At 43.9% G+C, this 15,927-nt stretch overlaps 1 protein-coding gene across 2 annotated transcripts; it reads right to left on the bottom strand.

Moving 5' to 3' along the window:
• Positions 1–289: 289 nt before the first annotated feature.
• Positions 290–14,403, bottom strand: LOC110496812 (protein shisa-7). Of its 2 annotated transcripts, XM_036952716.2 has the most exons (6): positions 14,020–14,403; positions 13,542–13,624; positions 6,950–10,882; positions 6,502–6,656; positions 5,140–5,331; positions 290–4,618 (listed from the first exon to the last, which is right to left on the bottom strand). In XM_036952716.2, exons 3-6 carry the CDS (start codon positions 7,690–7,692, stop codon positions 3,762–3,764), a joined length of 1,947 nt encoding a protein of 648 aa, XP_036808611.2. In that variant the 5' UTR covers positions 7,693–10,882; positions 13,542–13,624; positions 14,020–14,403; the 3' UTR covers positions 290–3,761. The 2 variants fall into 2 exon arrangements, with proteins under 2 accessions (XP_036808611.2, XP_090062922.1); XM_090206796.1 differs by lacking the exons at positions 13,542–13,624; positions 14,020–14,403 and adding an exon at positions 6,107–6,172 and having other exon boundaries at positions 6,950–8,956.
• Positions 14,404–15,927: the final 1,524 nt, after the last annotated feature.

Here is a 15,927-nt window from a genome sequence, read left to right as displayed (position 1 = left end):
GTATTTTTGGTTATGATGGGGTAAGTCAATTGTTGGCTGCTCAATTCATCTGATAAATTGTATTATTTAAGAAACAATAGATACATACAATTAATAAAAATGATGTTGAAAATGCATTCTCTCACGTGATTTCTGACCTAAATTCTGGACAAGTGAATGACAGTTTCCTATCCATAATTGATCAGTCAGTCCACCCATAAAACAATGAGCCAAAGTGATTTACATAGAATAATCACAATCATAATTTGTGTTGATCTGATGAACACCAATAGCCCAGTGAAAGAAAACATTTGTAATTGTTGGGATTTTTTTTATTGTTATTATCAATTGAACAGTATGATTCTACAAATGCGAGAATTCACCAATAACCAAAATAAGGGTTGCACGCTTGTGAGATCTTCACTTAATAGTCTTGGAAACAGACATGGGGTTTATCTATTAGATTAATCCCTATACATTTTTCTGAGGTAATACAGTACACCCCTGCCTCATTGTCCCACAATACAATTAGGGGCCAATAAAGCTATCTCATGTTTACTTCTACTTCCTTCTATCTGGAAAACCTCACGCCACTAAATGTCACCCCACGAGCCACACACCAAAACAACCATTTTATACCATAACCTCCCTCTTACCTTCACCCACACACACCTGGAATCATTTCCTCAGACCACACACACACACGCATGCAGGCACGCACACACGCGCACACACACACATTAATCAACAGTACATTTACAGGCACACAGAATTATGAGGGCGTACTCAACAAAAACATAATCACAACATCAGTAAACCTTCAAAAGTACAATAAAAACATACATTTAAAATAACTGAATCTTTCTGTGACATAAATATATTTTGCCTCTCTTCGTTTAAGTTTAACAAGATTCCAATTATGGAATCTGAAGTTCTTACTGTAAAAATCATTGGACCATTCTAGTCCTATAATTGGTGATCCATAATCATGTTAGACAACAAGGCAAGTCACAATACATTCTCCAAACTATTCTAGCAAAATCCTCATTCTTTACAATAAATAGTAAAGTTCTTGAAACGAGTGAGATTCCGGTCACATAAATGTAATCTTATAACGAAATGCACAAATTTTCACAAAAAAATGTAAACAATGGAATTGTATAGCTTTTGCTCTACACCTTGAAATGTGAGAAAAGTAGATTTAGTTACATTTGCTTTGGTGAATGTCACTTTACAAGGACAGCTTTGATTGATGTCCTTTCTGATACTAGGCTTTTGAATCCAAAAAGCCAATATGAATAATAATATCATAGCTTTGGGTTTGAAATAGTTTGTGGATTCTCTGAGAAACACAATTGTCTTACTTGCCATATCCCAAGTCAGATCAAATGTGAGATTCAGCATTCCTGAAAAGAAATGAAAATACCCACCCGGGCACACAAATACAGACGCATGTACATTACACATACACGCCATGACATCATAAGTCAGCACTATGACATCGCAAACACTGGCTTTGACATCTTCATGCAGTTTGTCTTTTCACTTTGATTGCATCTGCTTTTTTTAAAATCAAGAATACAAAAAGGTTAAAATCCACTAGAAAGATGAATATTCAAAATCCAGGAAACATTGAGCTTCACAGAGAATAAAAAATAATAATAGGGGAACTAATAATCATGGTGATGATGATAATAATAAAAGAGTAAATCTATAGTAATCATAACCATGACCATAAACACAAACACATATCATAGAGCTTTAAAAACATTGTCTGGCTGAAAGTAATACATTTTTGTCTTTATCCAGTCACAGTTAAAGGGGCGAGCCAAAATACTATACAAAGATTTTGTAAATACTATGGTCTCATTATGCCTTCAGTCAAAGTTGAGAGTTCAACCCTTTCAAAATTGGCCAAAAATGACCACATCTTCCATGTTATAATCTGTCAAACCCACAAAAAAATAAACTTTTGTAAATGTACAAAATACGGCATTAGGTCCACCCCCACCCCTGCAATGTAAAAAAAACAATAGTATGATGGCTTTTTGTCACACTCAATGTCAACCTCACGAGGGCACAAAGTAGCTTTGCAGCATTGACTCTGTTTTCTTCACACTTACAAAATGTGTCAGTCATTTCTGCAAGGTTGCACAAACTTTCTCCAATATTGACACAGAAAAAGCCGACATAGTACAGACCACAGACACACATAAAGAGTTTTCAGAATAGCCCTTGGTGTTGTGTCCATTGTCTTCTGTTCTCCCTTTCCCGCCATTCCTCCAAATATTGTGAACGGCTTGAGTTTCAGAAACAGTCATGTGGAATTCAGAGAAGTCGGAGTAGTGATTGGTATATTAACTACTAACAAATCAATGTTTTTACCTCACAATCCTGGTAAACAGCTCAGAAAGGATTATCAATGGAGCAGGAGCTTGACTGGTTTTGGAGATTGTTTTAAGGGACAGACCCATGGGCAGGTATGGCTAAACAAAGCCCTTGCATTAGCCACGAGGTAAATCCTCTGCATGGCAGTGTCCCTCAAAATTAACACATCTTCACTGAGCTTTCATTCTCATGTGGTCAACAATTTTGTTTAGTTTTTATCCCTTTCAGGTGGTCTTTAACTCCTTATAAACGTGACTGACATTGTGTATCGAATAACAGTGTCAAAGCATTTCTGTGCGACTATAAACATAACTGGAATCAGCTCCACAGTTTGGAAACTGACCTCATTTGAGACTTGGGTCTCTATGGGAATGACAGCCATCACGTCGACCAGCCAGCCAATCAGGCGAGGGTGCAAAGGTCATGCAGCAAAGTTATATTTGTGTCAAATCATGCTAATAATAACTGAAGAAATCCAGCCATAATCAAGAGGTTCAACCCTTACATGACCTTATACAAAACGCCTGCAGACTAAGTTATGGCTGTAGTGTGAGATTGTGGTAGCTAGCAACAGTACTCCAAATGTGTCTATTTTCAAGTCGTCCAATCAAAAATTAGGACAGTGACACAGGGCAACTCAAATGTCCACTCAGTGTCAGCCATTAAGTCATCAGGCTATAGCTGTGTGATACCCCCCCAGAATACACATACTGTCTAACAGGGCTTTATTCCTTTACAAAAAAACAACAATTTACAGTCTTGTACTATTTTTTTTTTTTACAAAAGTCAAACCACCATCACATTGTTCTGCATTCCATCTCAGTGTCTGTTCAGATTCAAAGACAGTTTCGTTCTCTCTGTCAGAGCAACAAGAAACCCAATAACCATTTAATCCACTAGTAAAAGTCATGTGCTCGGATAATGTTTCAATAGCACGAAAAACTTTGTGAAATTGTTCCTTTTTTGCTCTATACATGGCCCTTTTTCTTTCTCCCTCCTCAACAATATGGTTGAATATTCTCTTTCCCAAGACTCACAATAACATGAATCAAATCAATAGGCTTCATTCAAAATTCCCTCTAATAATTCTATTTTCTCAATGGTTTCTTTCTATCATTGCCATTTTCTGTGTTTCCTGGCAACAGGTAACAATGGCATCCACTCTTCTCTCACATCTTTCATTCTTGTTGGGACGTAGTATCCCCGTCATATCCTTCTCTCTCTCATCAGCTTGCCCTTGCCTCTCTTGTTTCTTCTTCTATTCATCTATCTTTCCATCATGCCCCAATTGACCTTCTCTTCCTCTCCCTTTCCTTTCCTTTCTGCGTGAACAGGTTCAGCTTGAACATTCTCAACACGACCTTCATCTCTCCTTCACTGTTGGCTTTACTCTCTCACACGGTCACCTCGTTCTTACTAGCCGTCCTCAATGTCTGGCCCCCTCCTCCGCCACCGGGGATATATTGGAGCTGTTCGATGGTGTTCTGCCTCTTGGCGGCGAATGCCATCCTCCGCACGTTGTGGCCCCCGATGGTCCCCGCCCCGCTCCCTTGCCCTACCCCGGCCCCTGGTCCGTGCCCATGAGGGTCCCCCCAGCTTCCTACCGGGTGGCCCACCACACTCATCTCCAGCTCGTGGCCCGATGTGGGGTGGGAGTTCATCTTGATCATGTGATGGCGGTCCAGCGAGGGTGTGACGCAGATGTTCTGCTGTGATTGGGCCTTGTGGCTGAGGCATCCCATTGTCGGGACTCCCATCCCCCCAAATTCCCCCATCCCGCTCATACCCACCATACCGCCTACCCCTGGCATGCCCATGCCCACCATCCTCTCCTCCAGACGGTCGGGCGAGACTAGGAGTCTCTCGTGGGACTTGCGAAGCGTCTGTGAGGTGGAGCTCTTGCTGGTGGTCATGGCCTTGTAGTACTGGTGCTGCTGGTTCTTGGAGAGTCTGGAGAGGGTGTTGCCCTCGCCAAGCGCTAGGAGCTGGTCCTGGGACATGACCCTCCGCGGGGCCTTGTCAAAGGCAGCCTGGTACCCCGATGACTGGGCTGGCAGAGGGTAGGGGTTGGGGGTGGATGTGGGCACGTGGATATGTGTCCGGGAGGAGTGGAGGGGGAGGGTACCCCTGGCTCCAAGAGTGTAGTCACCGCTCCAGTGGAGGTGGTGCTGGGATGAGTGGAACGACAGAGGGGCGTTGTTAGGTCGTCGCTTCGATGAGTAGTAGCCAGAGTAGTCCTCCAAATCTTTCTCTGTTTTTTTTTTTGGGGGGGGGGGGGGGTTGAGTTTTTAAAGAAAGACGATGAAAGAAACAAATGTAGAAATAACAGTTAGTGAAATTCATTCATTATCGGGTGAAACAAAGTGTTCCAACATTTCTCGTCCTAAGAAGTCTTTTATCTTTAAAGACTTTCCCTGGACTGAGCTCCCTGAAAGCAAACTGAAATGTGACCATTAGCCAACCGTTGGTTCCTCTCTCTCTCTGTGTATTCTACAATCCCCCTATACATCCTCCCTATTACATAGTTTTCTGGGTCACCTACTCTGAACGAACAAGCCTTTATCAACTCCCATTCTATAGATTATAACAGCCTACATTAAAGGCACAACAAAAGGGAATACGTCTGACACACACCGTCGGCCGGCTGCATCTCGCCTGTCATTGCTTCTTCCACACACATATCTCTGGAGCTCTCTCTCTCTAACCCCCCCCCCAGCAGCGGCTGCCACCCAGACCTCACTCCAGCCCCTCCCCCACTGCTCCCCTCCTCACCGAGTCTCTTCAGGGAGCTGTAGCGGCTGATCTCAGGTTTCATGGCCGCCTCGTAGGAGGGGGGAAGCTGGGCCAGGTTGTGGAAGGAGTGCGAGAAAGGGGGTTGCGGGTGCAGGCCGGAGCTGCTGTGCTTGCCGGTGAGGAGGGTCCCCGTGGAGGCCAGCTGGGCATTGTTCATGCGGGGCACGCGCTCTGGAGGAGGAAGAGGAAGACATTTTCAAAGACCCGACACACACGGGAGCATTAATCAGGGCCCTAACACACGGGGATACATTTAGAATGACCTAGCATGTTTATTAACATAATATATACCGTATGAGTACGTTTATAAGGACCTAATATACACACATATATATTTATAAGGACCTAACACCTATATGGTGGGTAGCTACATTTATAACGGGCCAACATGTATTTAAAATTAACTTAAAGGTACATATACATTGACGAAACATGCCAATTCCTTACAAATTACTAGTCTTAGAGAATTGCTGCCATTTGTAATTTGTACATTTTCAAGTCATTCTAAGGCGACTAGTATGAGGTAACATATAAAACAAGCCAAGATGATTGTCTGACACTTTGGCCATTGACCATGTACAATAATGGGCAATAACAGCCAATAATATCTTTATAACCACTGAGGGAACACACGGGAGACATTGACCACTGTGGAGTAACACGTGCAGGCTTCAGGTCACTGACTTCACTCAAGCCAAGGCCCATAGTGTAAGTAAGCACACTTACACCACAAACGGATACAGTATGTATACAGCGCATACTGAGACACTTACGAGGGAGACGCACACACACAGAGTGAGTGGGAGCATTGAAACAGCGACGGGGTTAAGGAAACAGCGACTGTGCTGAGGGGAAAAACACCCGATGGGACATGTACAACACCAGACAGACGTGTCACGAGGCCAACTCACACACCCCGCCGCCTGTGTCAGCTAGTTAGGCTTACCCTTAGCAGCCGAGCGTTTGGGACTGGAACCAGACACCTGGATAAAATTGTGGTGCAAGTTGCCAACTGCAAGAGAGCACAGCGAACACTGACGGTACAGCCACTCGTGCGTGTACGCGTGAATCATGAGCATTGTTTGCGTGTGTGGTGGAGTGTGTGCGGTGGGGTTACGTGAGCGTGTTCAGAGTGCAAGCATTGTTGAGCGCGACTCCATACAGTCAGCGTTACCAGGCTACTGCGTCCACCTCCGCTGTCCGCGATCATCACTGTAAGGGTTCGTGTGCATCTGAAAACAGGCTATTACTGTGTTATTACAATGTAATAACAGCGTTAGTGTCAGGACACTAACATTGCTATGACAGTGTTGTCCAAATGCGTTCTGTTGCGTCACTCACTGCGGTTGTCTTTGCTCTGGAGCACCGGGGTGTAGAGGCTCTTGGGGGGACGACCGAGGCCGTCTCCTACGATGGCGTTGGTCAGGACGCTGCTGTCGTTCCTCTCCCCCTGTTGGACTGGGCTGGCCTGGCTGCGCAGGATGTCCACCAGGGCTCTGGGAGAAGGAGGAGAGAAGAGGAAAAAAATCATGGACAAGAGCGAGAGAGTAGAACAAACTACTTTCCGTTCAAAAGTAGAGCATTCGACTTAGCTGGCCACCAACGTAAATGTGCTACTTGTTCATTGATCGTGGTTCAGTTTCATCACCCCTGTGGCTTGTGGCCTCAATGGATTTCAAAAAAAAAAAGACTAAAAACCCACTGACAGACCCACATACACCCACACGGCCATTTATTCAGACTGTTTACTGATCGTTTGCTCAAAGACAATTCTCCGTTCCTTTCTCACCTGGGCATGTTGATGTCTCTGTTCCGGGGTCGTCGGGACATCTTGTGGAAGGCCACCTTGATGCCCACGGCCACCACCAGGGTGACGGAGATCACCCCTCCGATCACGTACGCCGTGCTGTTGCTCTGCTGCTGCAGCTGCTCCGAGTCTGGGTCACCCCGGTTCCCCGACAGCGGGGGGTTCGTCTGCGGTGTGTCGAGCCAACCGGGCGAGTTGTAGTTGTTGCACGACTCCTGGTCCAAGCGGCTACGCTGGTGATCACAACAGTAGCGGTAGTGGCAGGTGCCGCAGCAGTAGATGTAGGTGCCCTTGGAGCAGTTGAAAGTGCTGTCTAACTGGCCCATGACGTCGTAGTAGGCCCGACACACGTCCACATCCACCAGGCGCCGGGGGGGCGGAGCCACCTGGGCAGCACCCAGAGGGGGCTTGAGGGCGTCAGCTGCCGTCATGTTCTGAGGGAGCTTGATCTGGGGGAGGGGCTTGGGGAGCGTTTCGGGTTCTTTCGGCTCGCCGTCGTGAGCGTCCTCCATCTCAGCCGTTTTAGGCGCCACCTTCGCCCCCCCCGGGGGTGGCGGCATCGGTTTGTTCCCAAAGTCGGTGAGGAGGAACAGGGTGGTGCCGCTGGGGCCGCCGTTGGATGAGCGGCGCTCTGTGGTGACGGTGACGGCAGAAAGGACGAGGCCGGACACAAGGGAAAATATGAGGGAGTTGCTGAACATCCTTCTGTAGGTTCTTGGCCTCATTTTTCAACGTTTCAGCGTTTCTGAGCCAAAGTTAGATTTTTTAAAGGCCCGCCCCGCCGGGTGTTCAAATATAGAGGTCCTCTTCCAAGAGGGAAAGTGTCTTCTTTGAATTTCACTGGCGTGTAAGTCTAAAAAATATAAAAAGCTTCTACTCAAGGTTTCAACTGGAATATGATGAACTAATCCTTTGTTAGTGCTTTCGTGTACAGAACACACATTAGGGTGACTGTTTTTACGATGTTTAAAAGTGATTGTTGTTTTTGCTTGTTCAAGCAATGCGTGTGGCGTGTAACTTGTATGCATTTATGTAAACATCTCTCTCAAGCTATCAATACAAATCTATTCTTGTTCGCAAGCAGCTCATGTAAACGTTGAGGTTTTATATATTCCTATATTTCTACGTTCTAGACCTTGGCATGTACTGGCCTATATTATGGCTATACTTGTGAAAGGACCATTTGAAGTTTGTCTCGACAACTTCAACTTAGCACACAAAAACAAAATAGACGAGGAGGATGCTGGAAAATGTATATATTGTAAACATCAGTCAATAAAGTGTTATTTAATGGAATGGAAAGAGTAATGATCATGTTTGTGGTCTCTCCTGTGCAGACCTCACTAAAATGCCAAGCGTGGGTTGTCTTTCTTTATGAGAGGCAGTATTATCTTGTAAACAAAATCAATGTGTAAACGTTTCGTACCCGTCGGGAATCTTTTGAACTATCCCACAAAGTTATGAATAAGGTAGCAAGCGAATCCTATTTGAAGGGCAGGTGTGGTCTGTAAACATTAAGGGTTGCATGTAAACTTCATTTTCTTTATTTGAGTACTTTTCACCTACGCTTAATTAGATTATCACTTGGAATTGGCACTTCAGTTTTCTGCATTTGACCCGCAAACCTTAATGTAAAACTTTGTGTGAATTGTAAACAATGGTGTTGGCAGCTTTAGGTGCCTCTAATTCCCCATGTCCATACATGCGCTAGAACAGATTGGTTTATTATCAGTATTAGCTTGATAGTGTCATTCTGCACTGAATGTTCTATTTGTTCACAAACGTTGAATATTGAGAGAAAGGAAATAGAGGTGGGGTGGTCAATTGAGGAAATATCATTCAGAGAGACTTGGGATTCTAAATTTCGGACTTAAATGCAGTGGTTGGAAAAGCCAAAAAAAAAAAAAAAACGTTTGCGCTTTGAGAAAAGGACCAATCACAAAAGCTTGTCAACAAGGTCCGGTGAAAATGGGTACTGAAGAAATGTACCAAGCAGCATATATAGTTGAGACAAACTGGGACCACACAATTCACGCCTAACTTAGTGAGAAAGGGAAAACTAAGATATAACACAGCAGAGTGATGGACCAAATGAATAAAGGCAGCCGGAGATAGTAATTTCTGTTTGTTGGTGAATTAGGAAAAGGTGAGAGGGGGAAGGAGGGACTGGTGAATGGGAGGTGGAGGGACGAAAGGAGGCTAAGGATCTATGTGCGTTTGATCCCCTTGCGGGAGTGTCTCTGCTCTGAGTTTAACTCGGCCCAACAGAATAGAACGAAGGTGGGCTTGGGCCCGGTTCTGGCAGGACAGCGCGGCTCCGCCCACAGAACAGACATGAAAATGTCTGGATTCATTGGTTCAATGCAGAATATGTGGAGAAAATGTACACTATGAGATGGTCCCTTTACAGCCTAACCTAACCTGGGCTGATGACTACAGATACATGGTCATTGTGACCTAAACGAGAAAAGTAGAACAATCTAATATGAATAGCTTTCTAAGGGATTTTCTTCTGAAAATGAATGTGGGAAATGGTATCCTAGTGTCATAGAAGCTCTTCACTGTATCCCTGAATGTATGAGCGCGCCTATATTTGAAAGTGACTATACGAGATGTTGTTGATGCAAAGAAGTCTTAAAACAGGGTAAGATGGTAGATCTAAATGTTGGGTCATAGTATGGCTGGTGTGATACGGCTTATGTGTTAAAGTGCTATCTCCTTTGACAGACACCGTCAATACACTGGGGGGGGGGGGGGGGGGGCTGTGTTGCATGTTTTGAGAGGAAGAAAATAGGAGCACAAGGGTTTGAATATCATCCGGGTTAAAAGGAAACTGGGGATTTTCAGATTGTTAAATGTGGTGTGCCTACATGTGCTGTATGGGAGAATGCTAGAGAGATGCTGAGAGAGAGAAGAAGAAGAAAAATGTGAGGTATATAATTGAGGGAGATAAGCAAAGTAGCGACAAAATAGCAGCGAGGTCAATGTATCACGTTATATGTGACTTGTCTTGCCCTTCAGTCAGTCAACGCCTAGTTCGATTGATCGATCTGGGGCCGAGCTTTCAGAGCCTGAGCAAGTTTGCGAGTTATCACTGCTTACCACTCTCCAACTAATGTACTACAAACAAATACAGGTCACCATTAAAGATTAGTTGAATGAACCAATAATGCACTATTCATCCAAATCTGAAAGATTTTAGGAGCAGAAAATTATGTATATTTTTTTTAACTGACGAAGGACAGTAAATGTACATTTAACTACAGGCATTAGGCTAACTCTCCACAACGTGGTTCTAACTACTTTTTGATTGATAGAATGTTATAACTTTATGTACGCTTTGAGCTTCAATGCTATTTTGATGTAATAAGGATATGAAATGTGTATTTTATGTGTTAGGGAGACAAATGAGAAAACGACTATTCTGATATTGAATCTGAACGCTGTGTGAAGTCAAGATAACACTAAGTGAAACATGAGGTATGAATGGTAAGCGTGACTTTGGTAGTTTCGTTGTAGTTATTTTTTCTTTTTTCTTGCACAGTTCGTATGGCACTGGTTTAGGTCTCGCTCGAAACAAAACAGGGGAAGAAAGAAAAACAGTCCGTGCAAATGAAGGTCCAAAATCCCCAAATTAAGGTCCAAAATCTCCAAATTAAGGTCCAAAATACCCCACCCCACCCCCACCCCCACCCCCCCCCTAAAAAAAAAAATACTGAGAAAATAAAAAAAGGGATGTAGAAAGTCTGTTGTAATTAGCAAACAGCCTCTGGATCTAAAGAGGGGGGGAACGTCCCCTTAGTTGTTCCACCTGGCCAAGACAGTGATGATGACGTAATCCAGGTTTGAGGTTCTTTCTTTGCTTTTTTTTTTTCTTCTTCAAACTTCTACGTCTTTACTTATTCTAAATTGACACTGCAAATAGAAGAAGACAGCAAGTTGATCAATGGATGACCTTTTCTTCGTCCACAGTTTAGCCATCGTGTTTCTATTCTAGGAGAGTTTAGGTACAAGACGTAAACTGAGTGTGCAAAACATTAAGTACACCTGCTCTTTCCATGACATAGACTGACCAGGTGAATCCAGGTGAAAGCTAAGATCCCTTATTGATGTCCCTTGTTAAATCCACTTTAAAATCAGTGTAGATGAAGGGGAGGAGTCAGGTTAAAGAAGGATTTTTAAGTCTTGAGATAATTGAGACATGGATTGTGTACGTGTGCCATTCAGAGGGTGAATGGGAAAGACAAAATATTTAAGTGCCTTTGAAAGGGGTATGGTAGTAGTGCCAGGCGCTGCTGGGTTTTTCATGTTCAACCCTTTCCAGTGTGTATCAAGAATGGTCCCCCACCCAAAGGACATCCAGCCAATTTGACACAACTGTGGGAAGCATTGGAGTCAACATGAGCCAGCATCCCTGTGGAACGCTTTTGACACCTTGTAGAGTCCATGCCCCAAAGAATTGAGGCTGTTCTGAGGGCAAAAGTGTGGGGGGGGGGGGGGGGGGGGTAAAACTCAATATTAGGAAGGTGTCCTTAATGTTTTGTACACTCGGTGTACAAAAGCACTGAACAAGCATGCATGATTACTCCTACATAAACAGTTAGCTAATGACTGGTATAAGCAGTAATTAACAAGTGCATACATTCACTCAGTTTGGCTAAATCGATTCATATTTCAGATTGCGTGATATCCACGGTGTAAAAATGACAATGCATGTTGCATTATTGCATTCATTTAAAAGCAACGATTTAATTGAATCTAATCATCATACGGTCAGCAAATCTGTAACATGAAACACAATTCGGGAAAAGCTCATCCTTTCACACCAGACCTTGAATGTCACAGTCATAGACTCCCGAGGACTACATTCTCCTATACTCCTTCGTTAGGTAAGGACCTGCGAGATCACACTACGTTAACATCAACTTCGAGAGAATAGACATGTTTTGACTTCAACAACAACAACAAAACAGCTAGATGGGACATGATGATGAGACACACCATATGGATAGTACTGACACCGAGAGACGAGTGTCAGGGGAGAAGAGTAGGTCTCATAGTGAAGACTGGGCCTCGAGAGGAGCGAAAGGAGGGGAGAAGCCACAGATGTGAGCAGAGTGGGGGGTTGCCCGGAATGGGAGTATCCTTCCGAAATGGGAGGGGGGAAAAAAGGAGGCAAAGCTGGGTTGGAGGCCCAAACAGTGGAGTCTCTTGTGCTGAAAAGTTAAGGGTACCTTTAATATCACTGACTGCCCTGGGGGGCCATTTGCATTCCGTTTCCTGGATGCAGCAATTAAGAAGGTATTGACAACAGCTGATCTCCTCTAATGTGATGCTTTCTAGGCAGACCCATCGGTTTCGACAGACACACCACTCGGCCTGGCCACAAATAGGGAGATGTTATGAGTCTATTCGGTTCCATATGGAACAGAGAATTCCGAACATGTACGCTGTCTGAGCATCTGCATATGCCTGGCCCCTACCGCGAGCACACAGGTCTTAAAGAGACAGCGCACATGCTGGCACACAGCGTGTTAGCGCTACACCGACCCCCCCACCCCCCACCTCCCTCCCTCCCGCTCTCTCTCTGCCAGTGAGTGGGCTGGAGCAGGCTCTCTCAGAATAGCACTGCAGCATCGAACGAGAGGAAGAGTGAGAGAGGGAACGAAAGGGAAGGAGCAACACCGTCCTCCACCTCCCATATCAACACATATCCGTCTATCCATTGTCTTATCAATGCCCTCCGTTGTGCAATGGGCTTTGTGTCACCTCTCCTCCTTTCCCAAGGATCTCTCCATCTCGCCCTCCTCCCATGCGGCTCAGTGTCAGATGTTTGTCCACCCCACCGCTCCTCACCCTACCCCACCTTTTCTCCCCATCTCTCTCTGGACTGAGGCATGCTGGTTCAAAAGGCAGAGCAACAGCGTCCTTTGTAATTAGGTGTCAGGGTGCATAGGCCTCCGAAGAAGAGGCATCATGAATTATGGAAGCAACTTAATTACTGTAGACCCATTACCAACTCCCTTGATACCTTAAGGATTAATTACCTTTAATACTGGGAAACGCTGTAGTATTTTTGACCATTATTGAACTATTGTGGCTGTTTCCTAATGTGCCATATCATGTAGCATTCATTGAGCTTAGTCTATAGGCTCTTTGTGGGAGATTATATATCGATAAGCCTCCCGCGGCTGAGGTTTTGGGCAGCAAACAGGTGCCTGCCTCTACGTGACAATGTTATCAAAGTAAAACCATATCCATACACATTGAAGTTAGGCAGGCTTGCTGGCCATGAGCATGATGGCACGGTTGGTGTGTCGACATCTGCATTCATGTGGCGTTGCTCATGTCGGGAACAAGTCATACAGTCATTGTGTGCCTAGGCCAATTCACACACTTCCATTTTCTATTGCTGCTAGATGACTTCGTTTATGGGGGGGAAACGGACAAGATAGACACAAAATGGGAGGGTAGTTGTCGTGGTCGAGGCGCAAAGAGCGAGACCTGTTCACGTGCGCGTTTCGTTAGGCAACGTTGCAGCACTAAACAGAAACAAAATGAAGGAACGACTTACCTGCGTGTCGCTGATTGTATTCAAAGGGCAATAAGATGATGGTCCATTTTTAGATGCGGTCGTCAGGCCCGTTACCATGTTTCCTTGAAATTAAACAAGGAGGGAAGATATTGTAGCACATCAATTGTTGCCAATACAATAATTCCAATATAAATTGAGTAAAAAAATGACCCTACACTATGCCACATCACAATGAAAGCCCATAGATTGGAGTTCACACGCGGATGCGCTGGTCTATTCCAAATATTAAATAACTACACCAAAATTGTGTGTCATATGGTCAAAAATAATTGTTAGAAAAATAGAAAAAGCAGCACTCAATTAATAATTAACTTCCATCCTAAATTGAGAGAGTCGTGTTTATCTATCCACTCGAATGAGGCTGTGGAAATCCGTTTTCAAGCTTTTGAAGTTATGCAAACAGGAGAACATTAATCAGATTTTGTTCATTAAAAAGTGTTCAAAAAGGTAGCTTTACCGGATGTCTAGTAGTCCATTCACCAACATTGGATCTTAATTGTGATTCTCGGAAAATAACTGATCATGCCTACATTTTCCATTGTAATTCCAGGTGAGGATGAAATGAATTTGTCTCGAAGGACATGCTTCTCTCCGAATAGACATAGAAAATCGCACAATAATAAAACATTTTTTTTAAACGAGGGGGAGGTCGTCTAACTAAATTATATCAGAAAATATATATTTTCAATCACATATTGCTATTTCCTTTTAGCGGCGACTATAATCCTCACTGCGCTCCCCCCTTTGCTATAGAGGTTCCACCGCGTTGATGAAATTCATAAAAAGTAATTGCTTTCACAAAGGTCCGCCACACTCGATGCTCACTCATTGATAGGACAATATGGTAGGCCTACTTGTCCACGTTTCCATTTGTTAAGTGAGCAAAAGTATCTACCAATCGGTGACACGCTTTATTCCCAATGAGCCATCTCTTTCGCGGAAACATTGGTTTACAAACGGGGATGGAATGGAATGGTTGAAACGCATGCATCAGGAGCGAACACGCACACGCCTTCAAAAAAGCAAAATGTTTCTGTTCTATGTAAACAACAAAGCTCACTGCAAATAACAGTGGAATGCAAACATCTAAAACACTAGCAAAGTGATGGGGGAAAATTGACACTGCTTTACAGCGTTTCATGGGGAAATAGATAGAGAGGGAAGATTCTAGGATAATGCAGTGTCATTAGTTGCCTTGACAACCATGTCCACGTATTTCAGCTAATTATGAATTTGATGGAAATTAGTAGATGCTTGTTTCCTTCGTCCCAGTCACTGCCCCATTCACTAAATGACGTCATCACAAGAAAAAAGGAAATATGCAAATATATAAAAAAAAAAAACGTCAATTCGTTGCACAAACTGTTCCCAAATCCTCTCAGGCATGCCTTCCCTCAGTGACAGATACATTACAGTACCCTGTAGGCTACATAAAATTGAACCGAACAGAGCAGAATAGAAAATAATATGCATCAAACTCTACCATAAAGTCCACCATTGGTGGAAGCATTATTATGTGACAGAGGCAGCAATATTGATTAGTGTAGCAGAACAGAGGCACACTGAAGGACTGTATGGGGTCTGTGGCCCCACAGATGGTCTTCTGTAACATGGTACACAGTGGCTCTTAGAGCCACGGTTAGGCAACTGTCCAAAATCATCACTTCTCACCAGTGATTACTCTGAACGTCAGTATATCAATGAATTAACCAAACACATGATCAATATTGTCTCCAGGAGGCTAACAAACATGGCAATAGTCATTTTAACCTCAAAGGTAAGTGCTGACCGGACACTTCGCAAATGAAAACTCTGAAATTGAATCTGAATGAAATGTCCAGAGACTCACGTTTCACTCCATAATAGCCATTTGAGGACAGGCTAAAAGAGAACCCTTGTGAACCAGCCACAGGAAATACTCCCCCCTGAACAGGAAATGGAGAATTCTCAGGGGTATCTACAGTCAATGGGTAAGTCCACCCACATGAAGTAGACAGGGTGTCCGGTGTTGCGGGACTGCACATCACAATGACAATGTGTAGACTTTGGGCAATTTCTTACTTTGTGTTGTCTGGTAGTCTTAGATCCAAAGAAAGAGAAATGTTCGGCAAGTCCATGAGGGCATTACAAGCCTGTTGGTGGCTACGCCAAAACATACTGATATAATGAGTACGTTAGTCAAAAAGGTATTGTAATGGAAGATAGTAATGGCTGACCTATTATTCAAGGGGCTTTGGCCCCATCCCCTTTTATGGCATAACTACAAAGCATATGGATGTATACAGTATATTTTTCATATCTTCATTTCACTAGGCAAGTCAGTGAAAGAACACTTTCTTATTTACAATGACGGCCTAGGAACAGT

The sequence above is a fragment of the Oncorhynchus mykiss genome, chromosome 18, assembly GCF_057628025.1.
Source record: "Oncorhynchus mykiss isolate SJ-2025 chromosome 18, ASM5762802v1, whole genome shotgun sequence".
Lineage (NCBI taxonomy): Eukaryota > Metazoa > Chordata > Actinopteri > Salmoniformes > Salmonidae > Oncorhynchus > Oncorhynchus mykiss.
This window is presented reverse-complemented; position numbering and strand designations above follow the sequence as displayed.

Excerpts from the sequence above, each read along its gene's own strand:
- LOC110496812 (XM_090206796.1), bottom strand. The coding sequence starts at position 7,692 with ATGAGGCCAAGAACCTACAGAAGGATGTTCAGCAACTCCCTCATATTT. Across the intron at positions 6,173-6,501 it reads CCAGAGCAAAGACAACCGCA|TTGGCAACTTGCACCACAAT; the intron begins GTGAGTGACGCA and ends GCTCTCTTGCAG. Across the intron at positions 5,332-6,106 it reads CAAACGCTCGGCTGCTAAGG|AGCGCGTGCCCCGCATGAAC; the intron begins GTAAGCCTAACT and ends TTCCTCCTCCAG.